Source organism: Dendropsophus ebraccatus, chromosome 14 (genome assembly GCF_027789765.1).
Source record: "Dendropsophus ebraccatus isolate aDenEbr1 chromosome 14, aDenEbr1.pat, whole genome shotgun sequence".
Lineage (NCBI taxonomy): Eukaryota > Metazoa > Chordata > Amphibia > Anura > Hylidae > Dendropsophus > Dendropsophus ebraccatus.
In genome coordinates this window covers 14,097,964-14,123,970 of record NC_091467.1, presented here as the reverse complement: position 1 = coordinate 14,123,970, position 26,007 = coordinate 14,097,964, and the positions used below count along the sequence as shown (strand labels likewise).

At 43.8% G+C, this 26,007-nt stretch overlaps 1 protein-coding gene across 1 annotated transcript in view; it reads left to right on the top strand.

Annotated features, from left to right (window-relative positions):
- Window positions 1-7,018: 7,018 nt before the first annotated feature.
- LOC138771777 (G protein-activated inward rectifier potassium channel 1-like) overlaps window positions 7,019-26,007 on the top strand; it is a 35,509-nt gene continuing 16,520 nt past the window's right edge. Inside the window, exon 1 of the mRNA XM_069951768.1 lies at window positions 7,019-7,889. Within this exon, the coding sequence (XP_069807869.1) occupies window positions 7,224-7,889 (666 nt within the window). The 5' untranslated portion in view covers window positions 7,019-7,223. The remainder of the gene's footprint in view (window positions 7,890-26,007) is intronic.

Genomic DNA, 26,007 nt, shown 5'->3' with positions numbered 1-26,007 from the left:
AAAAGTGCCCCATATAGTTGTCAGCCCTCCTCAGTAGTGCCCCATATAGTAGCCAGCCCCCCCAATAGTGCCCCATATAGTAGTCATCCCCCTCAATAGTGCCCCATATAATAGTCAGCCCTCTTCAATAGTGCCCCATATAGTTGTCAGCCCCTTTCAATAGTGCCCCATATAGTAGTTGTCCCTTTAATAGTGTCCCATATAGTAGCCATCCCCCAATAGTGCCCCATATAGTAGCCATCCCCCTCAATAGTGCCCCATATAGTAGTCAGCCCCCCTCAATGGTGTCCCATATAGTAGTCATCCCCCCTCAATAGCACCTCAAATAAAAATCAGCCCCCCCCATAGTGACTTCCTCAATCCATGCCGATCAGTGTGATACGTCTGACTGATATAGTTGAACACAGAGCAGCAAAACATTCTGAAAAAAAGTCTAGTCCACACAACCAACATAAGAGAACATCCTGCAATACTATGTAAGTTTTATGAACTCCTGTATTTGCATTTGACCTAATCCAAATATTTACCACTGAGATTTACTAAGACTGCACAGTATGTAACTCCGCAGCAGTGTTACTAGATACATCGCTCATGAAATATAAATGATCCCTGCAATTAAAATGAGTTCTTTCATTGGTAGCGAAGCCTTTGCTCTCCGGCATCCTCTGCGTCTTCCTCTTCTCTACAGTCCGAGAGGCTCCTCACTGGAAATACTTACAAAATAGCAGACTTAGCATTCATCTGTTTACCCGAGCATTTGATTCATGCACATCCATCTGTCAAGCACTCGCTACTTGTCTTTTGCTGTTCTCTCGCTCTCTTTGTTTTATATTTTTATCCTCTGCCTCAGTTGCCTTTATCATTTTTTTCTCAGAAGATACAGCTTGCATTTCTACAGGTACAGATCAGATACATCCCATCAGGTATACAGAACATCAGCTTATACTACCATAAAAAGAATATAGCATCACTACCAGGGTGGAACACACACCATGCCCATCCATGTACTATGGCTTTTTTTTTTTTTTAATTTATTTATTTTTCTTTTTAGTATTAAAGGGGAACTGTCCAGAGCAGGAAAGGTTTTCTATAAGGATTTGCTGACATGGACAGAGGTGGCAGCAGAGAGCACTGTGTCAGATTGGAGAGAATACACCCCTTACTGCAGGACATACAGCAACTGATAAGTACTGGAAGACTTGTGATTTTTAACTAGAAATAATTTAGAAATCTATATAACTTTCTGACACCAGTAACCCTTTAATACATGGAAAAACTGGGTGTTTTTTCTTTGAGTACAAGTTGTACTTCTACATGGAACTCTCGATTTGTTAGTTTGAGGAGCGTGAGAAAAGGATATTTCTCCTCACTCCTCCCCTCCTTCTCTCTACTCCTCTTTTACTTTTTTTTCCTGGTACAAATAATAATTATTAATAACAATAATAAGCCATGTTTTAACTTGGCTAAAATAACTTATTGGCCTTTGCATAAGTAGAGACTTAAAGAGGATAAAAGGGAGGTCTGGTGCGTGCCGCTCTGCCTGCCGGGAGGTCCAGGGAGGTCGTGAACTGCCTTGCCTGCAAGCCGCCGCTCTGCTCCCTATCCGCCCGTCCGCCTTCTCTCTGCTCCCCGTCTATATGCCCTGCCGGGAGATCCAGGAATGACCTTCTGCCTTCCAGTGCCGCTCACTGCCGTGCATGTAAGCCGCCACTCTGCTCCCTGTCCGCCCGTCTGCCTCCGCTGCCACCTCTCTGCTCCACGTCCAGGACCTTCTGCACAGGACCTCCTGACAGGCAGTGAGGGTATGTGCACACTGAGTAATTTAGGCTATGTTCACACTACGTAAAACTACGGCCATAGTTCCCACCGTAGAACTACGGCCGTAGTTTTGAGGGGTGGAACATAACCTTTTTTTCAATGGGATCCCGGCTGGAGCGTACACACATCGTATACGCTCCGGCCGGGATTTCATGCGGCGCCGGAAAAAACTGATATGTCAGTTTTTTGCGGCCGTAATTAAGTGAATTCCGGCCACAGAAAGCCACGTCAGTTCACACAGTGAAGCGAGCGGCTCCGGGCGCTTGCTTCACTGTAGGCTATGGGAAGCTCTGATGCGGGTGCGCGCTGCTGCGTCCGCATCAGAGCTCCGCGGCCGGAAAGATCACCCGGCCGATTGTGTGAACATAGCCTAAGACGGAAAGTCCGTCGCACAACCCATCGCTCATATCCGCTGGCAGACAGCGGTGGGTGCACGGCTCTCCGCCCGTGTCATAGACTCCATTCTATGCACGGGCGGATTCCTTCCTCTGTCCAAAGAATGATCAAGTTAATTTTTTGGACGGAGGATTGTATCTGCTCATGCATAGAATGGAGTCTATGACACGGACGGAGAGCCGCGCACCCGCCGCAGTCCACCAGCGGGCGCGAGCGACGGATTATGCGATGGACTTTCCGTCTAAATTACTCAGTGTGCACATACCCTAAGGAACTTGCATGTTGCAGGCAGGGCCGTTTTAATACATTGGTGGGCCCAGTGCACAGCCCTCAAGAGTGGACCCCCCCCCCCTTCCCTTTCGGCACATTGTATAATGTACTGAATTTGCCCCCACACTGTATCAAGAGCCCCAATACATACAGTAGTTACCTTATATCACTATTTGCACCATACAGTGATTACATAAAAACTACACTAAACAAAACAGAAAGATATCACCAATGATACCATTACATAATACCGCCACAGCATGACCCCTAACACTACAACCCTATAACAGAGTGCAGTTACATCCAGTGACTCACCGGGGACGTCTTCTCTGATCAGAGTCTGTCACCTTTTCTTTTTCTCTCCATCCAGCCTGGGCCACCTTGAAGTCTTCTCCTGGCTGTGAATCTTCTCTCCAGAATCTGCCAGACAAATATTTTAGGCTCCAACACATACAGTAGTTAGGTCCCTTGTACCCCTATACAGTAGTTACACCCCTCTGTACCCCTACATAGTTACACCCCTCTGTGCCTCCATAGTTTTAAGGTGTCCCTGTAGTATATAGACCCTCATGTGCTCCTCCAGTTATATACAGCCCTCCTGTGCGTTCCCCCAGTAGTATATAGCCCCCCTGTGCTCTCCCCCAATAGTCTACAGCCCCCCATGTGCTCTCCCCAATAGTATATAGCCCCCCTGTGCTCTCCAATAGTATATAGCCCCCTGTGCTCTCCAATAGTATATAGCCCTCCTATGCTCTCCCACAATAGTATATAGCCCCCCTGTGCTCTCCCCCAATAGTATATAGCCCCCCTGTGCTCTCCCCAATAGTATATAGCCCCCCTGTGCTCTCCCCAATAGTATATAGACCCCTGTGCTCCCCAATGGTATATAGACCCCTGTGCTCCCCAATAGTATATAGCTCCCCTGTGCTCCCCAATAGTATATAGCTTCAATGTGCTCCCCCTTAGTATATAGCTCCCCTGTGCTCCCCCTTAGTATATAGCTCCCCTGTGCTCCCCAATAGTATATAGCTCCCCTGTGTTCCCCAATAGTATATAGCTCCCCTGTGCTCTCCAATAGTATATAGCCCCCTGTGCTCCCCCATAGTATATAGCCCCCTGTGCTCCCCAATAGTATATAGCCCCCTGTGCTCCCCAATAGTATATAGCTCCCCTGTGCTCCCCCATAGTATATAGCTCCCCTGTGCTCCCCCATAGTATATAGCTCCCCTATGCTCCCCAATAGTATATAGCTCCCCTGTGCTCCCCAATAGTATATAGCTCCCCTGTGCTCCTCCATAGTATATAGCTCCCCTGTGCTCCCCAATAGTATATAGCTCCCCTGTGCTCCCCAATAGTATATAGCTCCCCCTCCCATATAACATTGAAAAAACAAACACTTTTACTCACCTAGGTCCTCGCGTTCCTCTTCTCTTCCCTCTTGTGGCCGCACCATCCATGGCGCTCCCCCCTGACAGGCTGGTGGCCGGAGCCCTGTGCGACCGCACTGGTCGCACATAGCAACGGCCGGCCTGCTCGGGGGCCCCTTTAACCAGTGGGCCTGGTGCACGTGCACGATGTGCCCTCTGGTTAAAGTGGCCCTGGTTGCAGGGCGGGGAAGGTGATGATAGAATTCGATTCTATCATTTCCCTGAAGGGGGTCAGGGATTCTATCAAATCCCTGACTTTCTTTAGAGAAATGATGGAAGGGCTCGGCCATTTCATCATTTCCCGGGATTTGATCAAATCTTTGATTCTATCATTTCACTGCAACATATATACAGCCCTTGCTAAACGATTACTGGGCTGTGTAATAGGCTCAGTAAACAAGCGCCGATTTAGCAGATTGGCGCTCGTTTACTTTATTGATCGGGCCGTCTAATTGGACCCCAGGTGCTTAGCCCTGCTCTGTGTCATGTGACCTAAATAGGCTCTGACTGTAAGTCTGTATGGCCACCTAGACCTCAGGTAGAGAAGCTTCTATTGATCACTCGTGGTCGCAACACTGAAACTTTTGGGATATTCCAGCAGGTATCGGACATTCAGACTCCTGCAATCAGATACTGTTGGTAGAGTCAATATCATTTCTAGTCGTTGGATTTTTTTTAATGGTCCATTTGCATTGTGGCTTTTAAAAAAGTTTTCTGCTTCAGTTGGCAACTGTTTGCATATCAGTTTATATTCCTTCCTGGTTTCTCACTTCTTCTTCATATGCTCAGTGACAATAACTGATGATGACAGACAAGGCTGGGTTCAGAATGCGTTTTCCCCCCATACGTTTTATAGAAAAAAAAACGGATCCCTAGTGATCCCTAGATCGGCAGCCCATAGAGGATAGTGGTGGTCTGCAGCCGCCACTCCTATTCCACAGAGCTACGGCAGCAGATCGCTGCTATCACAGTCGTTTGTCTTTCAACGTGTTGAAAGAAAAACGACTGCAACGATCAGCCGACATCATTCATGTCGGCTGTCCGTTGCCTTCTATTACACAGGACGATTATCCTTCCATGTAAGGGTGTGTGCACACTATGGAATTCCTGCGCATGACCCGCAGCGGGTTCCGTCGCTTGCACCCGGACATGTCAATTCTTTCGGTGGAATGCGGAATCCGCCCGTGCATAGAATAGTGTCTATAAAGAGGTTGTCTGTCCTCTCTCTGGTTGTGTTGGTTTGCTCCCACACTCAAAACATAAAGAAAAGATAGAAAAATTTACATTGGGACAAACATCGAGTTGGCGCCATACAAATAAAAGCATTATTATTGCAATAAAAACCCATTGAAATGAAGGAGGAGTTGGACGTATCCGCTGGTTTCTGTTATCAAAACTGAATTGTAGCGGAGGGTAAAATGCTGTTGTGAACCTCGCCTAACCCTATGAATCCAGGCACAAGTGTGTAGATGAAGGGGGGCTCTTCCTTGGCCATAATACCCAGTTTCCTCAAAAATAAGACCTAGTAGATGTTTTGCTAATTGTTAAATATAAGGCCTCCCCCGAAACGAAGACCTAGCAAAGCTTTTGTTGGGAAGCATTCCCGCCGAACGGAACACCAGGGCATGCAGCTGTGATTCTTTCTAGCTGTTGCAGAGCAGCTGCATGCAGGATATGAAGAATGTCACCTGTCTACAACCCCGATGTTTCCTTCACTTGTAAATGTGCAGGGAAGGCAACAAGATTCCCGTCTCCTGCCACCAACCCTGATGTCCCCTACCGCCAGATGTAGAGCTGCACACAGTCACCATACCGTATACTGTCCCTGCTGTGCTGTATGAATGTGCTGTGGTGAGCTCCCTCTGGTGGTCAGAAGCTACCATACCGTACACTGTGTCCTTGCTGTGCTGAACAAGTGTGCTGTGGTGAGCTCCCCCTAGTGGCCGGAAGCCTCCATACCATACGCTGTCCCTGCTGTGCTGTAGAAGTGTGCTCTGGTGAGGTCCCCCTGGTGGTCAGAAGCTGTCGTACTGTACGCTGTCCCTGCTGTACTGTACAACAGTGCTGTGGTGAGCTCCCCTAGGTGGCCGGAAGCCTCCATACCATACACTGTCCCTGCTGTGCTGTAGAAGTGTGCTCTGGTGAGGTCCCCCTGGTGGTTGGAAACCACCATACTGTACTCTGTCCATGCTGTGCTGTACAAGTGTGCTGTGGTGAGCTCCCTCTGGTGGCCGGAAGCTGCCATACCGTACTCTTTCCCTGCTGTGCATGTGACGTGAATTCTTCTAAATGGAAAAATAAGACATCCCCTGAAAATAAGACCTAGCGCATATTTGGGAGCAAAAATATATATTGATATAGTAATATATTTTCAGGGAAAAGCGGCATTTTGATACAATATGTAACAAATCTTTGTAAACAAACAAAATGCGAACTCATTTGATCATGTATTATGTGGATAACTAATGCTAACCGTATACACGAGATAGGTGTCAGACATCTCCCCCGAACATGCACGACTGGATAGCATGAGCATACAGTACACGCTTATTCCAGCAGGGAGTGGGGGTAAGCAGCTGCAGGACTCCTCTCTCCTCTGGGGTATGAAGCATTGGGTAGGCTGAACTCTAACATGCATGATACTTTTTGATACTGTCAGGCTGCCTCTACATAGACTGTTCTTGAAATTGGGGGCTTAGCCAACGTTCATCTATTGCAGGGGTAAAGCATGATGGGGGTTGTAGTTTTGCAAAAGCTGGAAAGCCAAGGTTCCCTATCCCTTATCTAATGTATGTGCATACTATTGGAATTTTTTTATGTTAAAAAAAAATTAAACTTGTGCAAGGCTCCGATAGATTCTTTACGTCTCCATTGTTTAGTATGATTTTTTTAAAGGCTTTAGCCATTGCTTTCTTTGTGAGCGCAGTCCCTTGAAGATAGCTTTATCTAGAGCACCACCTAGTGGCCAGCAGCTGCCACAGCGAATGATTACTTTTTGTAATAGGATTCCAATGATTGGCTTCAGGCGAGCACACAGAACACGTCCACATTGCGCTCTCTTGAACAGGCTGTGAACGGTATCTTTCTATTCCATGCACACAGTCAGAGCATTCAGCTAAAGGGATAAGCAACCAGCCAGACTAAACGGGGCGATTCATCGACAGATTGCTCCCAAAGTCTATGCCCGGTAACCCACTACTGCACCACCAGTTCTAGAGATGAAGACGAGTAGGAATTGCCTCCAGGGTTGACGAAAGGAAAAAAAAAAAGAAACTTTTTTCGGCGGACGTTACTATCGGTTCGTAATAAAAGATGTCAGCGCTGAGGAGGAAATTTGGTGAAGAATACCATGTGGTAACGACCACGGTGGGAGGGGGATTCTTTCCTTCTGTCAAAAGAAAAAGACAGAGGTTTGTGGACAAGAATGGACGATGCAACGTTCAACACGGGAACCTGGGCGGCGAGACCAGTCGCTACCTGTCGGACCTCTTCACCACCTTGGTGGACCTGAAATGGAGATGGAACCTGCTCATATTCATTTTGACGTACACGGTGGCTTGGTTGGTCATGGCTTCCATGTGGTGGATTATCGCCTATATCCGAGGGGACATTAATAGACCGCACGATGACAACTATACTCCATGTGTGGCCAATGTCTACAACTTCCCCTCAGCCTTCCTCTTCTTTATAGAGACAGAAGCTACCATTGGGTACGGTTTTAGGTACATCACCGAGAAATGCCCCGAAGGGATCATCCTCTTTTTGTTTCAGTCTTTGCTGGGATCTATCGTGGATGCTTTCCTTATAGGCTGTATGTTTATAAAGATGTCACAGCCAAAGAAGAGAGCCGAGACTCTGATGTTCAGCCAGAACGCTGTCATTTCCCAACGTGACGGCAAACTGTGTTTGATGTTCAGAGTGGGCAACTTAAGGAATAGCCATATGGTCTCTGCTCAGATAAGATGCAAGCTTATCAAGGTAAGAGCCCATGTATTGTCACTATAGGACTCCTATATAGACAGGCTACGTAGCTTCCTCCATACATATCATCTGCTTCTATGCTATCCAGCAGGTAACTCATTCAGGTGATAAAGTGCCGCCATTGTTACGTTGCGTCATAGTTTTTACTAACTTTAATAAAAGTTTATGAGATTGCATTGTAGTGCACAGAAAAAGGTGTCCGAGCTATAGTAGAAGCTATATCATGCCACCAACATGGACTATAGTACAGGTCTAGGTAAAAATGACGGCCATCTTTCATAACGATGGACGTCATTGTGCAAATAACGTCCGTCATTGTTACATAGTGTGAACCTAGCCCAAGAGTGGATGAGTCTCAGGACCCTGCAATTCAGTTATTGTAGAGTTAACTACCACATCTGCTGGAAGTCTGTTCCAAGTATCTACTACTACTATATATGAGAAAGTAGTTGGCAACCTACAAAAGGATCAAGACTAAAGCGAAACAGGGGGAGCAGCCTGCGGACGGAAAAATGCCCTCCTCCATGGTTGCATTACCATTACTAATAGAATTGCTAGCAATGCAGTTCCCTGATGTCGTATCAGCACGGCGGCTCAGTGGTTAGAACTGTTACCTTGCAGCGATGGCGTCCTGAGTGTTACATCCCACCAAGGGCAAAATCTGCAAAGAGTTTGTATGTTCTCCCCCCTATGTTTGTCTGGGCTTTACTCCTATAACATACAGATAGGTGGATTCAGGTTGTGAGTCCTAATGGGGACAGGGACCCAATGAATAAGCTGGTGCTATATAAATGAAGGAATTAAATGCAGGTATAGTGCAAAGTAGTATATAACTTATCTATCCTTCTTCTGTCCCATCTGCATCATACATACAGCTATCACATACCCATTATTTATATATATATATATATATATATATATATATATATATATATATATTATGATCTGCTCCTCCAGTGGAACCATCTTGAATATAAAGTCTTATCAATGAAGCCCCTATGTATATAGATATATTGTATTATGCATCGCATATAATATGGATATTGTATATTATATGTTAAATAACATATACAATTAAAATATATATATATATATATATATATATATACACTACATGCATATTATATAACTATATATATATATATATATATATATATATATATATATATATAAACATAAACTACATACATATTATATATACATATATATATATATATATATATATATATATATATATATATATATATTCTACATGATTGTATATCACAACCTGATATTGTTTACAGAATAGGAGGTATACATTAGCCCCCAGGCTTGATTATACATGTTGCAGTGTCATGGTGCGTTTACACTGGCAGATTTATCTGACAGATTTTGGAAGCAAAAACCAGGAATGGATTTGAAAAGAGGAGAAATCTCAATCCTTCCTTTATGACCCATTCCCTGTTTATGGTCTGTTCCTGGCTTTGGCTTCAAAAAGCTGTCAGATAAATCTGCCCGTGTAAACGCACCATAACTCAAACCAATATACCATTTAGCTGGAAGATGGGCCATCCAAACATTTAGTCAGGTGTAAGGGTAGGACTGCTCTGTGTGAACAGGGACTTATAGTGCCAGGTGGGTGCAGAGCTCTAAAAGACCTGACTCTAATAACTTCCAGCCCTCCAGCTGTTGCAAAACTAAAGCTTTGGTGGGAATTGTGGTTTGACTTTGGCTGTTCAGGCATGATGGGAATTGTAGTTTTGCAACAGCTGGAGGGCTGCGACTTCGACTCATCTGCTGTAAAACAACCCCTTTTAAAAGGGTTTTGCAGGACTTCACTGTAAGTATAAATACCAGATATTTAGAGGGAGATTTATCCAACATGGTGTAAAGTGAAACTGGCTCAGTTGCCCCTAGCAACCAATCAGATTCCACCTTTCATTTTCCAAAGAGTCTGTGAGGAATGAAAGGTGGAATCTGATTGGTTGCTAGGGGCAACTGAGCCAGTTTCACTTTACACCATGTTTGATAAATCTCCCCCTATTACTTGTTCTCAAAGTTTTTGAGGAGCAGTATCATGAAGTTCATGCTCTAGACTGTGGAGCATCACTTACAGAAACATATGCTTAGCAGACAACCTTAAAGAGTCACTGTCGTATTTTTTTTTTTTTTGCAGAAATCAATAGTCCAGGCGATTTTAAGAAACTTTGTAATTGGGTTTATTAGCCAAATCTGCCATTATCTGCATGTAAAAAGCCTTTTCCCAGGTCCCCCCCTCCTTCCTCTTTTTCATCCACTCTGAAAAATCTGAAAACTGTGACTTGTTGCAGGAGACGTCCCCTGTCTGCTCTAGGGAGAGGGGAGGGGGGAGGAGGAAGGAGGGAGTTAGCCGGCAGCAGAAAGCAGATAACAGAGGATTACAGGCAGGGAGCTGGGTGACAGCTGTAATCCGAGGTCAGACAGGTCACTGGTGATGGTCCCAAGAGATATCAGGTGAGGGATTTGTAGATTAACTCTTTGTTGTCCTGTTTTGGTCTTTTCTTTAGCTCTCTCCATAGAGAACCATGAAGACAGGGGGGAGAGCTTCAAACTGCTTTTTCATGATAAAAATGCATTTTTCGGATAATAAACCCAATTACAAAGTTTCTTAAAATCGCCTGGACTATTGATTTCTGCAAAAAAAAAATTCACGACAGTGACACTTTAAACCATAGTAGTAAGGTTCATGTTACCAAGATTTCTTCCTACAGTACCTTGTTCTATATTGGTTACAAACCACTAGAGATGAGCATAACTCCAGCGTGCTCGCATCCGACCAATCGGCATTTGATTACCGGTGGCTGGAGAAGTTGGATGCAGCCCTAGGGAGTCCTGGTAACCATGGATACAGTCTATGGCCTATGGCTGTATCCATGTTTTCCAGGACTCCCTAGGGCTGCATCCAACTTCTTCAGCAACCAGTATCACATTCTGAAATGACCAACAATTAAAGATAAACAATCTTAAACGACCGCTATGGCGAACGACCTGAAATCGTTCACCCAATTACACGGAGCGATGATCGTTACCTTTGCAGTCGTCCTGTCATCACTTCTGCGAACGACCAAACGGCGTCTTATTACATGCAAATGATTTGCAAAGATCAACGATAAAAATAGGTCCAAATTCTATTAAACGACCAACGACTTCTCCTTGGTCATTTAATTGTCGTCTGCTATTACACTAAACGATTATTATTCAAATCAGAACGATTTAACAATTTTTCGAACGATAATGGTTCTGTGTAATACCACCCTAAGGGTCACATAGCCTCAAACCCTTTACGGATGTCATCTCCATTTAAAGGGAGCCTGTCACCAAGACAATTCTATCTTATCTATGGCCATCATGTTATAGAGCAGAAGGAGCTGAGCAGATACATATATATCTTTATGGGAAAAGATTCAGTATAACTTGTAAAATGTTAATTGAAATGGACTGTGCTAAGGAGTCCAGTGGGCGGTGTCACTCAATGGACTCAATTATAAGTTATAATGAATCTTTTCCCATAAATATATATATATATATATCAATCCGCTCAGCTCCTTCTGCTCTATAACATGATGCCAATAGCTTAGGTAGCAGTTTCATGGTGACGGGTTCCCTTTAACTAGTTCCCTTTAAAAAAGTTCCCTCCAGTACACATGCTTTAATGGAAAAACATTACATTCATTTAGATTGCTCATATAAAGTTGCACCTGCATAGAGAACGCTGCTACTTCTAGCAGAATCAGTAATATACCGGCATTTTTGACAGTAAATTTAAATAGCGCGTCGACTCAAAAGACCAAAATGGGTCAGAAAACAGCAGGGGAGTTCTCGAGTGAAAAGCCCCCAAACACTACTTCATAAAGGGTTTATGAGAGGAGTAGAAATCCCCCCAGTTGTCTGGGCTTTCACCATTCATCCGTTCCCAAGATGCCCATTCTGCACTTACCGCTTTACTCATTTACATAAAGATACAGTCAAACCGTTTTGGTCTATTTTTCTTAGACTTTGACAAATACCCTCCATGATATTACTCTAGGCATTGTCCCTGTAATCTGACATTGCTGTGTGCATTATCAGGCTATATTCACACTACGTAAGTTCCGTAGTAATCACAGCCGTTGTTGACGATTTACAACTTACGTAGTGCTGCCGTCTATGGAATTCTGTCCGGAGTGTATATACATAGTATATACTCCGATTGGGATCCCTAGTGGCGCCGCGAGAAACTGACATGTCAGTTTTTTGTGGCCACTATCCAGTGAACAGCGGACGCAGAAAACCTGTCAGTTCACACAATGGAGCGTGCGACTCCGGCCGCACGCTCCATTGTGTGCAGTGGCAAATTCGGATGTGGGCGCACACGGATGCGCTCGCATCCAGACTTAGAGGAAATGAAGATGATTCGGCCGGTATGATCTTGTCTGTAATCCATGTAATGTGACATTGCTGTGTGCATTCTGACATCATTGTGTATATCCTTGCCTACATTTTTTTTCTCTTTCCTCTAATACACCATCTGCATAGTGTATGTCCTACACTCATACGTATCATCATTCTCCCTGTAATGTGACATCACCGTGTGCATCATCCATGTACTTTAACATAATTTTGTATATCTATAATTTGGCATATTTTTTATGGCTTTCCTCTATTACAACCACCTACATAAAGGCAGTTTATATATCTTACTCCAGTGCTCATGCTATCATTATGGCTGTACTGTCACATCACTGTGTGAATTATTCCACTACTGTGACATCAGTATGTATTATCCTTGTACTGTGACACCACTGTGTGCATTATCTATCTACTGTGACATCACAGGGTGCATTATCTATCTACTGTGACATCACTGTGTGCATTATATATCTACTGTGACATCATTGTGTGCATTATCTATCTACTGTGATATCACTGTGTGCATTATATATCTACTGTGACATCATTGTGTGCATTATCTATCTACTGTGATATCACTGTGTGCATTATATATCTACTGTGACATCACTGTGTGTATTATTCCACTTCTGTGACATCACTGTGTGTATTATTCCACTTCTGTGACATCACTGGGTGCATTATCTATCTACTGTGACATCATTGTGTGCATTATCTATCTACTGTGACATCACAGGGTGCATTATATATCTACTGTGAAATCACAGGGTGCATTATCTATCTACTGTGACATCACTGTGTGCATTATATATCTACTGTGACATCACTGTGTGCATTATTCCACTACTGTGACATCACTGGGTGCATTATCTATCTACTGTGACATCACTATGTACATTATCTATCTACTGTGATATCACTGTGTGCATTATCTATCTACTGTAACATCACAGGGTGCATTATATATCTACTGTGAAATCACAGGGTGCATTATCTATCTACTGTGACATCACTGTGTGCATTATATATCTACTGTGACATCACTGTGTGCATTATTCCACTACTGTGACATCACTGGGTGCATTATCTATCTACTGTGACATCGCTGTGTGCATTATTCCACTACTGTGACATCACTGTGTACATTATCTATCTACTGTGACATCACTGTGTGCATTATTCCACTATTGTGACATCGCTGTGTATTATCCCTGTACTGTGACATCACTGTGTGCATTATTCCACTACTGTGACATCACTGGGTGCATTATATATCTACTGTGACATCACTGTGTGCATTATTCCACTACTGTGACATCACTGTGTATTATCCCTGTACTGTGACATCACTGTGTACATTATTCCACTACTGTGACATCACTGTGTATTATCCCTGTACTGTGACATCACTGTGTGCATTATTCCACTACTGTGACATCACTGTGTATTATCCCTGTACTGTGACATCACTGTGTGCATTATTCCACTACTGTGACATCACTGTGTATTATCCCTGTACTGTGACATTACTGTGTGCATTATCCCAATACTATGATACCTTATGACTAATTTAAGTACTGTAACTTAATTATCCCTTGACTGTGTACACTATCTTTATGCTTTGACATGACTATGTGCATTACCTGCATACTGAGAATTAGCTGTATGCATTGTCAGTGTATTGTGGCATCCCTATGTGTATACATTAGGATAACACACAGGCATAGGACTGAAGACCAAAATACCTTTGAGCTTTCCATATTCTAAAGATGGAGATGGTGTGAGGCTCTATTCCATATTGTGATATTGGACTCCATGGATATATTATGCTCCAATACAGATTCTTTCTTCTCTCACAAATGTTTCACAATGTAACCTGTACTACAATAAGTATAACTCATAGCATCAACAATCCATCCCACTTATAGAGTCCTTGATTTCCAGCACATATAAATCCCCCCCATGGAATTTTTTTATTTTTTATTTTCCTTACATGTATTTGATCATTTAGCCTATACAAGAGTCCAAGTCCAAAATGAATCTTCACCCACAATGCAACAGACCCATCCATTTCGACAATAACCTACACTCGATGTTTACATAAACCCGACTATATCGCGAGCAGGAATAGAGCCGGATACAGGGAAGGAAATGTGTTAGAACTTCACAGATTTTTAATGCAGCACCAGATTAAATATGCAATATATTCTCTTGTCACATTTGCTTTTTTTTTTTTACAAGCATAGTGCATTGCCTGAGTTCCCCAGATTGTCTGCAATCTGGGATAAAATGGGAACGCGCCATTATATAAGAATATGTGCAGACCAATAAAGCACAAATCTTGCTTTTTTTTTTGGGTTAATCCAGCAGCACCGCAGACCTGAGAGTAGAGTTCTTCCAATCGCTCCCCATCACATCAGCCGGAGTTAGGGATGTGTATATCTGTCAGTCTTGTCTTGTGTTCACTCAGCTATTCATTTCCTGTCGCCGGTTGATTCCTCCGGTGCAGAGACTGTCTGCGCTCAGCTTGAGATGCTCCCAGACAACCTCCCAATGTGTAAGATGATTAGAGATGCGGTCACATCGGGGCCGGGAGCAGGCTCCTGACAGGAGGATTTTGACTTTGCACTTCACCCAAATATTCCTAGGTGATGTGTATCGATATGGGCTTAGGAGGAGGCAAATATTTAGCAACCTGTCCTGACAAATGTCAGGTTACGTTTACGATAGCGTTCACAGATTCTTTCAAGGTTTTCTTCGCTTTGGAACGTCAAGTATATAGCAGCACTAAGATGGAAGCCTCAATAGAATAACATCATTATGAGTTAATGTGATCCATGAGGTTGAAGTCATGATGAAGAAGAGAACAGTGTCTTAGAAATATGTCGGGGAGATTCTTAGGATCCTATTACACGGAGCGATTTTTAACGATGAGCGACTAGCGATAAACGACCGCAAACGGGATTGTTTATCGTTAACCTGAAACCGTTCACCATATTACACAGAACGATGGTCGTTAGTTATGATCGTTTTTGCGATCGTTACTATGATCGTTTATTCCTTCTGATTCCAGCAAGACAATGAACAATGCGCAATTACACTGAACGATTAGTGAACAAATGGGGAACTTAAGAGAACGAACGTGGAATTACAGCGAATGATTAACGATGGTTTTAGGTTCAGATCTAAATCAACGATCAACGACATACGAACGATTTTTCGACCGTTGCCTGCAATTACACAGAAGAATAATAGTTTAAATTTGAACGATATAACGATTTTTCGCATGATAATCGTCCCGTGTAATAGGGCCCGTGTAATAGTATCCCTGTTTTCCCGGACATACTAGGGCTACATCCAACTTCTTTGGCTACCGGTAATCAAATGCTGCACAATCGGGTTCAGACCGACCCCGAGAGTGCTCAAGGTTTACTAGTCTTTAATGACGAGACCTTCCAAGTCTGAGGTTAAAGGGGTTGTCCAGACAGATTGTCGGAGGGAGACCACCTGGTCCATGTTAATTTCTATATCATTATTTTAGGGTAGATATAATGGAGGAGGTGATAAACAATAACAAGTACTCACCTCTCTGACTCTTGTGCTGTATCCCCAGCTGTGTGAGTGTGTCCGTGTTTTGAAGTCAGGCGTTGCAGCCCCTGTCAGCCAATTAGGGTTTGCAGCAGTGTCCCCCTTTATCCACTGATTGGCTGAGCAGGACTGCCATGTCACAACTCTCAACCCAGAAGCAAGTGCACATAGGGAATGGAGTTAAATTATACCAGTGGCAGCATAGGAGCGAGGGAGGTGAGTGCATGTTATTTCATTTTCAAACCCCTCCCCGGAAAATATTTTGGTTTCCGAAAGTTATATACATTTGTAATTTACTTCTATTTAAAAATCTTAAGTCTTCCCATACTTATCAGCTGTTGTATGTCCTGCAGGAAGTGGTGTTTTAGTTTCAGTCTGACACAGTGCTCTCTGCTGCCACCTCTGTCCATGTCAGGAACTGGAGCAAATCCCCATAGAAAACCTCTCCTGCTCTGGACAGTTCCTGACATGGACAGAGGTGGCAGCAGAGAGCACTGTGTCAGACTGGAAAGAAAACACCAGGACATACCTGCAGGACATAACACCAGGACATTCCTGCAGGACATACAGCAGAGGATAAGTACTGAAATATTTAAGGTTTTTAAATAGAAGTATTTTACACATCTATATAACTTTCTGAAACCAGTTGATTTGAAAGAAAAAGATTTTCGCTGGAGTGCCCCTTTAAAGGACAACTCCCGCGGGACCCCAAAAAAAAAAAACACAGACACACACAGACACCATACTCACCATCTCTCCGGTGACGATCGCCACTCGATTCGCCCGCCGTCCGCCTCTCCGTCGCCGCCGTCCGCCATCCAGCGATGTCTCCAACTTCCGGGTCCAGGGGATGGAAAAGGCTGCCAGTGCGCTTGCGCACCGGCAGCCTTTTCATTGGCTGGAGCGCATCACATGGCTTCCAGCAAGCTCAGCCAATCAGGGCTGAGCAAGCTGGAAGCCATGTGATGCGCTCCAGCCAATGAAAAGGCTGCTGGTGCGCATGTGCACCAGCAGCCTTTTCATTCCCATTCACTTTGCATGAAGACGCCGAGGAGGAAGAAGACCCGGACCGCCCCTCGGCTCTGACGTCGTCGTCACCAGATGCCGCCCCGGAGAAGAGGACCGTGACGATCGTAATAGGTAATGTATACATTCCTTAACTTCCGGGGTGGGGGGTCGGGGGTCCGAAAGTGGGGGAAGGGGGCCAGGCCGGGTATTTAACCACATTACAAAGTTATATAACTTTGTAATGTGTGTTAAATGAGCAAAAAAAAATTTTTGTGGGAGTTGTCCTTTAAGCTCAGTCTCAGTCAGCTGATTCTAAGGTGTCAGTGCATGCTAGTAAAAGAATAATATAGCCTGTAAGTAAAATATTCATATTTTTGCCTAATATAAAAGATATGTGCAGGATCTGAGTAGGGGTGCCAAGGGCCCACCAGTGGAATTGGGCCTACCCCAGCTACTGTACATGAAAATATTACCTGATCAGTTTTAGGTCTCATGCGCATAAACGTATGCTCTTACCGTCATTGAGGACACAGTGGAAATAAATATGTGATCACCATGATGTAACATACTATACTATACTATATGAGCTCCACGGGGAACTATTATGGTATCGTTTTAAGGTGTGGTACAGGGTTGGCTCATTAAAATGGCTGCCACTTTTTGGCTGCCAATGTAAGTGAACTGCGATCTGCTATATAGGCGCTCCCTTATCGAGTCTACAAAAAGCTCCATTGCTTTTTACATGAAAAATAATAAACTGTATACTTACCTATTCTCCCCTGTTGTCCTGCAGCCTTTCTCCACTGTTCTCCTCTCACCTCTGATGTTTCTGGCCCAGTATCTTCTTTGAGAGGCGGCTCAGCCAATCACTGACCGAGACGGGACTGCGCCGCAGGCAGTGATTGGCTGAGCAGCCTGTCATTGAAGAGATTAAGGCAGAAGCAACAGAGGTGAGCAGGGAACATGGGGCGAAAGGTTGCAGGACAACGGGGGAGAATAGGTAAGTATACAATTTATTATTTCTACAGTGTCCTTAGCTGCCGGTCACTCACGATTACACGTTGCGATTCTCGACCATCAGACGATGATTTTTAAGCAGGTTTAAACAATAATGATCAACAGTATGATGTATATAAAATATACAGTCATATATCTTCCCCTTGGCTAAATACAGCCTAACAAGAGAGGAGAGAATTATGGTAAAACATTCATTCCTGAGAATATCTTAATTGTATCTGTGCTTCCAGACAGGGATTTGCCGGAGACTCTGAAGACCCAGTTGCTATATCCTTGTGACCTTGGCTAAGACATTTGTCATTTTGTTATTCATGCATAGAAAATTGAATGGTAAGGTTGATTGAACAGCGACAATTGTATGTGCAGGATGTATAGAACCGCTATCACCGTGTGACAGTAAATACAATATATTTGTTTGTCCACAATTGGAACATTGTTATTTCCATTGGGAATGCTTCTCCATTTTTGCAGAGATCCATTCCAATTTTGATGAAAGAAGTTATAACAGGAATGTGGAGTCTTAAAGGAGTCTTCTCATCAATAACACTCATCGCTAGAGATGTGTGAACCTCAAGCACGCTCAGGTCCATCCAAACCCTCTGCATTTCATTACTGATGACTGAAGAAGTTGAATATAGCGCTGGGGAGTCCTGGAAAACAGGCTATGGCCATGTTCACACAGAGTATCTTTTGCATAAATCAGGGCCGTTGTTGCAATGTGCAACAACGGCCGTGATTAATTGTTTTATTGAATAAATGGAATCCCGGCCGGAGCGTATAAACGTAGGGGGACATGTATCAAGCGGCGAAATGCGTTTTTTCGGTGGAAAGTGGCCATTTGCGAAGGATTTTATTTGCAAATGGGCGATTTGCAAATAAAATATTTGCAAATGGGCACTTTCCGCCGGGAATGCGCGATTTATCATTGTTTTCGCGCAAAGATACGCAGAAAACCTACTCCAGCTCTCAGCTGGCGTAGGTTTCCTGTCGTGCACACCGGCGTGCACGAGATTTATGTACATAAATCTCTGTAGTGCTGGAGCTACGGGGACATTTTTAAGTCCGGCGCAGGATCCCCCATAGTATACGCTCCGGCCAGGATGCCAACCAGCCGCACGGAAAACTGACATGTCAGTTTTGTGTGGCCACTATTCTTTGAATAGCAACCGCACAGACATGTCAAATCACTCAATGTAGAGTGCGGCTCTTCATTGTGTGCTATGGTGAATTGGTCTGCGGGTGCACACAGATGCGTCGGCATCTCAATTCAGCACAAATGAAGTTCATCCGGCCAGTACTGCAGTACCGGCCAGGATGAACTTCACTGACACCAGCCAGGTCACAGAACGGCCGGTGTCATACAATGTGTGAACCCGGCCTATGGCTCTATCCATGTTTTTCAGGCAGCTTTAGGTCTGCATCCAACTTCTTCAGCCACGGGTAATGAAAAGCAGAGCATTCAGGTTAACTTAGGAAACACTGCCAAACATTGGTCAGTAATGGCCCCATAGGCATAGCTATAGGAATCAAAAGAGCTCCTCAGCAAGGGATGCCCACAGGCAACATCCCCCACCCCATCACCGCATTATTACATGCAGCTGGGTCTGTCACACAGATCCAGTGATCCAGCTAGCAGCCTGCTGGCTGTTAGGAGCAGGGGAAAGAAGGAGAAACAGTGTGAGGACAGGAGGTAAGGGGCAAGGGAATACACAGCATACTTACCCGCCAACCAGCGACTTCCCATTGTGTCTGTAGACGGAGAGGAGGAGAACAGTCTCTTTCTCCTCCCCTCAGCTCAGTGTGCTCCAACCCGGCCTGAGACCTGACATGTTGTGGCTGTAGCTGCATATTAGTTATGCCTCCTTATGTACTGTGCCTTTCATATATTGTGCCTCCCATGTACTGTGCCTCTCATATATTGTGCCTCCCATGTACTGTACCTCTCATATATTGTGTCTCACATGTGCTTTGCCTCTCATATATTGTGCCTCCTATATACTGTGCCTCTCATATATTGTGCCTCCCATATACTGTACCTCTCATATATTGTCTCACATGTACTGTGCCTCTCATATATTGTGTCTCACATGTACTGTGCCTCTCATATATTGTGCCTCCCATATACTGTACCTCTCATATATTGTGTCTCACATGTACTGTGCCTCTCATATATTGTGTCTCACATGTACTGTGCCTCTCATATATTGTGTCTCACATGTACTGTGCCTCTCATATATTGTGTATCACATGTACTGTGCCTCTCATATATTGTGTCTCACATGTACTGTGCCTCTCATATATTGTGTCTCACATGTACTGTGCCTCATATATTGTGTCTCACATGTACTGTACCTCTCATATATTGTGTCTCCCATGTACTGTGCCTCTTATGTATTGTTTTACATGTACTGTGCCTCTCATATGTTGTGTCTCACATGTACTGTGCCTCTCATATATTGTGCCTCCCATGTACTGTGTCTCACATGTACTGTGCCTCTCATATGTTGTGTCTCACATGTACTGTGCTTCTCATATATTGTGCTTCTCATATATTGTGCCTCCCATGTACTGTGCCTCTCATATATTGTGCCTCCCATGTACTGTGCCTCTCATATATTGTGCCTCCCATGTACTGTACCTCTCATATATTGTGTCTCACATGTACTGTGCCTCTCATATATTGTGTATCCCATATACTGTGCTTCTCATTGGCTTTCGTATAGCTACATACAGCCCCCATAGAATCACAAAACAGACTATGAGATCTGTCCTGCAGACATATGAAAGCCTCATGTCTCCAATGTAGACAATAATTTCATATGCATATATCTGTAGGACAGACTCCATGGTCTGATGTTGCTGTGGTGTGATGGGTGCTATATGCAGCTATTAGTTATCCCATGAGAAGCATATTACATGGGAGGCACAGTATATGAGAGGCACAGTAAACAGGAGGCATAAGGCACCATAGAAAAGTGGTTCTGAGCCCCCAGATCCAGCAAGAAGGCAATTGGATAAAGGTACATTGAGTGTGAGCCTTGCTGTCCATTCAATATCTATATAGCTCACAGATGCAAATACTTATTTTACTTGTCGTCTCCGCCTGCCCCAAAGATTCAGTTTGTGCGGCAGGTCAGAAACTTAACCCTAAGGGGGGGGGGGGGGGGGGGGGTTGAATTTTTGCACCAGAACCCATAGAGGTTCAGGACCTTTAGCTACACCCCTGCCCATGACGTGCTGTCTATGTTCGTTCCTGGGGCTATTTTGTCCGTAATCTCAAGATTAGTGGGTGTCTGAGCAGTTGGACCCCTACCAAATCAGGAGATAACTAAATCGGATGGAAAGACCCTTTTAAGGCCAGCTATGGCTTCATACTACTATTTTACCAATATATTTATATTTGCCCCTAAAGCCCTATAACCTCATCTCTATGTCTCTAGGTAATTTTTCATTGGAATCCCCAGCCCCTGTAAAGCAGTGGTAACGTGGGCATCTGAGAAGAACGTGTTATTACCGCGCTATAGTATAGTATGATATCTATTTCCCTCCTGGGTTGTCAGCTTTGATTTATTTTTATGAAAAATATTGCCCTACTTTACATTCACTGTACATCGTTTCTCAGCGGCAGCAACAGGATCACTGCTCCTCCTGACAGCCCAAATCTCCTCCAATACAGCGATAACGCCAGTGACGGCTCTGTAAATGTTTCATCCCGTACGAGTCCATATATATAGTGCCTGAAATATCACAATGTTTCTCAATATACATCATTTATTTCCATGCATTACCTATTTATCTCCAGCCTCTAGAGAGAACAGCTGGTGTGGATTACACATTGAGGTCCATAGGATACTACTATAAAAAAATTCAGAAAACAAGACGGAATGTGAGACGGATCCCCCAAATCTACATTTTTCCTTTATCTTCCTTGGGAATGTGCTTGTTAACCCCTTCAAGACAGCACTCTTTGATGCCCGGATGTCCAGGTCAAATTAGTGCAATGTTCCTCCCCACCTTCTAAGAGCCGTAGCGCTTTTATTTTCCACCTACAGGGCTGTATGAGATGTCATTTTTTGCGTCATGATCTCTAGTTTTTATTAATATCATATTGGTGATGTTAGTGATTGATTGCTTTTTATTAATTATTTTCTTAATATATATTTTAATTAAATTAGCAATCCTGGTGGGTTTTTTTTTTTTTTTCGTTTCATCGTGCGGGAACAATGATGTTATATTTTAATACATGGGAAAATTCCGTAGGCTATGATATGTAATATGTTTATTTATTTTTAATATTTTTTTTATTTATATAATATTTAATAATGGGTATGTTAAACTTTTATTGGGAGGGGGTTTATAAGGTTTTTTTTAATACTTTAAAAAAAAAAATGTACACACTTTTTTTCACTGTAAAACATGCAATCATTGTACTGATTTATGCTATGCCATAGTATAGCATAGATCAGTGTTATCGTCAATCTATGCATAGAGCCTGCCTGAGAGCAGACTCTATGCATAGAACGCCGAACCGAGGTAAGAGGATTACCCCCACCCGTCAGTACATGCGATTGGGACCCCTGCAGCTTTTGTCACTTAGTGACAAAAGCTTGTTCTGTCACTGAGTACCTTACACGCCGCGATCGATATAGATTAAGGGGTTAATGAGACGCAGCTGCGGTACCGCAGCTGCCTGTCATTACCTCCGGCCCCGGACACACTGATGTCCAGTACAACGGTCCCGCACGCATCAGTAAGTCCCTGAAGTCAGGAGTGTATATATACATTCCTACTGCACGGGGTATGTGCAGTAGGAACGTATATATATGTATTACTGACGGGAAGGGGTTAAATATTTAAGTGATATGTCCGACCCACTAAACCAATGTAAGAACCATAAAACTCCTCAAAGGAGGTTGGTTATAGAGAAACTGGTCGGAGGGTACATGGATGGTTTTGGTGGGCTGCCAGATATGAAGCTAATATTAGAGATGAACTTATTAGAGTCTGATCATTTGGCATTTGATTACCGGTGGCTGAAGAAGTTGGATGCCGCCCTAGGGAATCAGGGAAACATGGATACAACCTATGGTCTACGCCTGTATCCATGTTTTCCAGGCAGCCTTAGGGTCCTATTACACTGGAACAATTATCGTTCAAAAAATCGTTCGTATTTAAACAATAATTATTTAGTGTAATTGTAGGCAACAATTAAATGACTAATGAGAAATGGTTGATCGCTTGTTTGGACCTGAAACTAGATCGTTCACAAATCGTTCAGTGTAATAACACATCGTTTGGTCGTTCCCATAGGTTCTGTAGGTGTAATAGCTCTGAAACGAATGATCAGCGAGGACAGGATGACCACAAGAATGATCACAAGTAACAATAATCGTTCCATGTAACTGGGTGAATGACTTCAGGTTGTTTGCCAAAACGGTCATTTATCGTTAATCGAAGAAAAATCACTTAGTCGAATAGGACCCTTAGGGCCCATTTACACAGAAAGATTATCTGACAGATTATCTGCCAAAGATTTGAAGCCAAAGCCAGGAATGGATTTGAAAAGAGGAGGAATCTCAGGCTTTGCTTTATGACCTGATCTCTGTTTATAGTCTGTTCCTGGCTGTGGCTTTAAATCATTGGCAGATAATCTGTCAGATAATCTTTCTGTGTAAATGGACCCTTAGGGCTGCTTCCAACCTCAGCCATCATTAATCAAATGGCGAACTATTGGATTTATGCACGCTCAACTCTAGCAAATGTCCATTATCATAAGAATTATTTAATTAGGTTCATTTTAAAAGGATTTTTGGTATACAATCAATGGACTGCCCCTAATCACAAGGTTCTGCCCATTGGAATTCTGTTGAAGTTTCAATGGTTTTGATGCCAAAAATAGCATTGCATATGGTGGACCCTACTATAAGACACCATACTCTTCCACTGTCTACCAGTCCCAGTCCGCTGCTTTCATAGCTGATCTAACTTGGCCTATTACAGGGATGGGGAACCTTAGGGCCCTATTCCACAGTAACGATAATCGGCCGGATCGGCCCCATTTGGCCCGATTCGGCCAATTATCGTTCGGTGAAATAGAGAGAACGATCAGCCGATGATCGTGTCATTGGCTGATTGTTCATTTAGGGCCAGACCTAAAATCATTGTTCCCCCACCGTGCATCGCTACGGTTGAATAGCGGTGCGCGGCGGGCAACCAACGATTTGACAAGCAGCAGCAGCATACATTACCTGTCCAGGCTTCTTCTCCGCGCTGTCTTCATCCCCGGGTCCCGCGCTCTCTATCTTCAGAATGGCCGGTCAGCTGACGGAGCGCTCAGCCAATCACAGGCTGGGACCGCCGCGGCCTGTGATTGGCTGAGTGTGGCCTGTCAGCTGACCGGCCATTCTGAAGATAGAGCGCGGGACCCGGGGATGAAGACAGCGCGGAGAAGAAGCCTGGACAGGTAATGTATGATGTCCCTGCAGCCCTCGCTCAACGATCATCGGGCCGTGGAATAGGCCCAGTTTACATCGTTGATCGGGCCCTCCGTGGCCCATGGAATAGGACCCTTAGGCTCTTCATTGGTGGCCACCCAGGATCAGTTCCACTGGTGGACCTAGGTATCTAGACGGTATAATCATATTATATCTAGTTATAAACATGACAAAACCACATCTATATACTCAAAGTAAAAACACAAAATTTTTGTAAGGGGGTATGCATGTAGATTGCACGCACAGACATCGAGTGGGGAGGAGCGGGGGGGGGGGGGGAGGAGCCCTATTACACAGAGCAATGGCCTGCAGACCGTCGCAGCGTAAAGTCTTCTGCACACTATATACTTTTAAAGCAATTATACCACATTGACTAGTAAAAAAAAAAAAAAAAAAGTAATTTTCATACTACTTGTTGGCGCCGGCACATATATTCCAGCGCAACAGTCCATTTTTTAAACCACCGTTGGGTTCCCGCCATCTGCGCTAGTTTCTGATATGCAAATTCGGCTGTATGCACTGGAGAAGGGCCCGGTGCCCCCAGTGTACTGATATCCCCTTTTCTCCGTGATGCGCCTCTATCAGAATCCTGTGTCACAGAGGGGACATCCGTACACCAGGGGCGCCTGGCCCACCTCCAGTACATAGAGGAGCCTGATTTGCATATCAAAAACTGTCTCAGATGGAGGGAACTGGGCGGCGGTTTAAAAAAAGGAATGTGCAACGGGGATATATGTGCTGGCGCCAACAAAGTGGTATGACATTTTTTTTTTTTTTACTAACTTTAATTTGTTTTAAACTAATTTTATGTGGTCAGACTGGATTGTGATGGAGGGGATATCTGTACACTGGGCCCTCCTCCAGTGCATAAAGCGGCCCAACTTGCATATCAGAAACTGGCGCAGACAGCGGCAACCGAGTGGGGGTTTAAAAAATGGATAGCGTCACTGGGATGTACTCACATGAAATAGTTTTTTTACTAATCAAAGTGGTACATTCGCTAAACTATGAACATCTATTCATAACCACCTACATTACAGAAAATAAAAAGGCTCTTCAGTATGGATGACGTACACCCCAGAGGGGGGCCCGGGGGATAGTGCAGCAACTTTAATAACATGCTCTGCGTTTCTGGCTTTTCTATTTTATTTCAGCATTTTGATTAGTTTTTCGGTATCAAACCTGTATATTTTGATATTAAGATCTAAAAGAGCGTTCCTTTTATTAGATCCTGGTATCAACCATCTGCAAGCGAGAGAAGACTTTCATTTCCTGGTTACAGTATAGTCTATGGTAAACCTGAAGGTGTGTGTGTGTGGGTGGATGTGTGTATGTGTGCGCAGGTGCCAGGATTAAAAGGTCATTTCCTTCTGATAAAAGGTTCCGAATTAGAACTATAAGGTTCACAAAGTAAATAATATTCTGTTGATATGAGAATGGGATTAAGGGGTTATCCAGGCTTAGAAAACATGTCCGCTTTCTTCCAGAAGCAGCACCACTCCTGTCCTCAGTACAACCTGAGGACAGGGGTGGCGCCTTTTTTTTGCAAAAAATTAGCTGTGTTTTTTCTAATCTTGTATAATCCCTTTAAAGGGGGT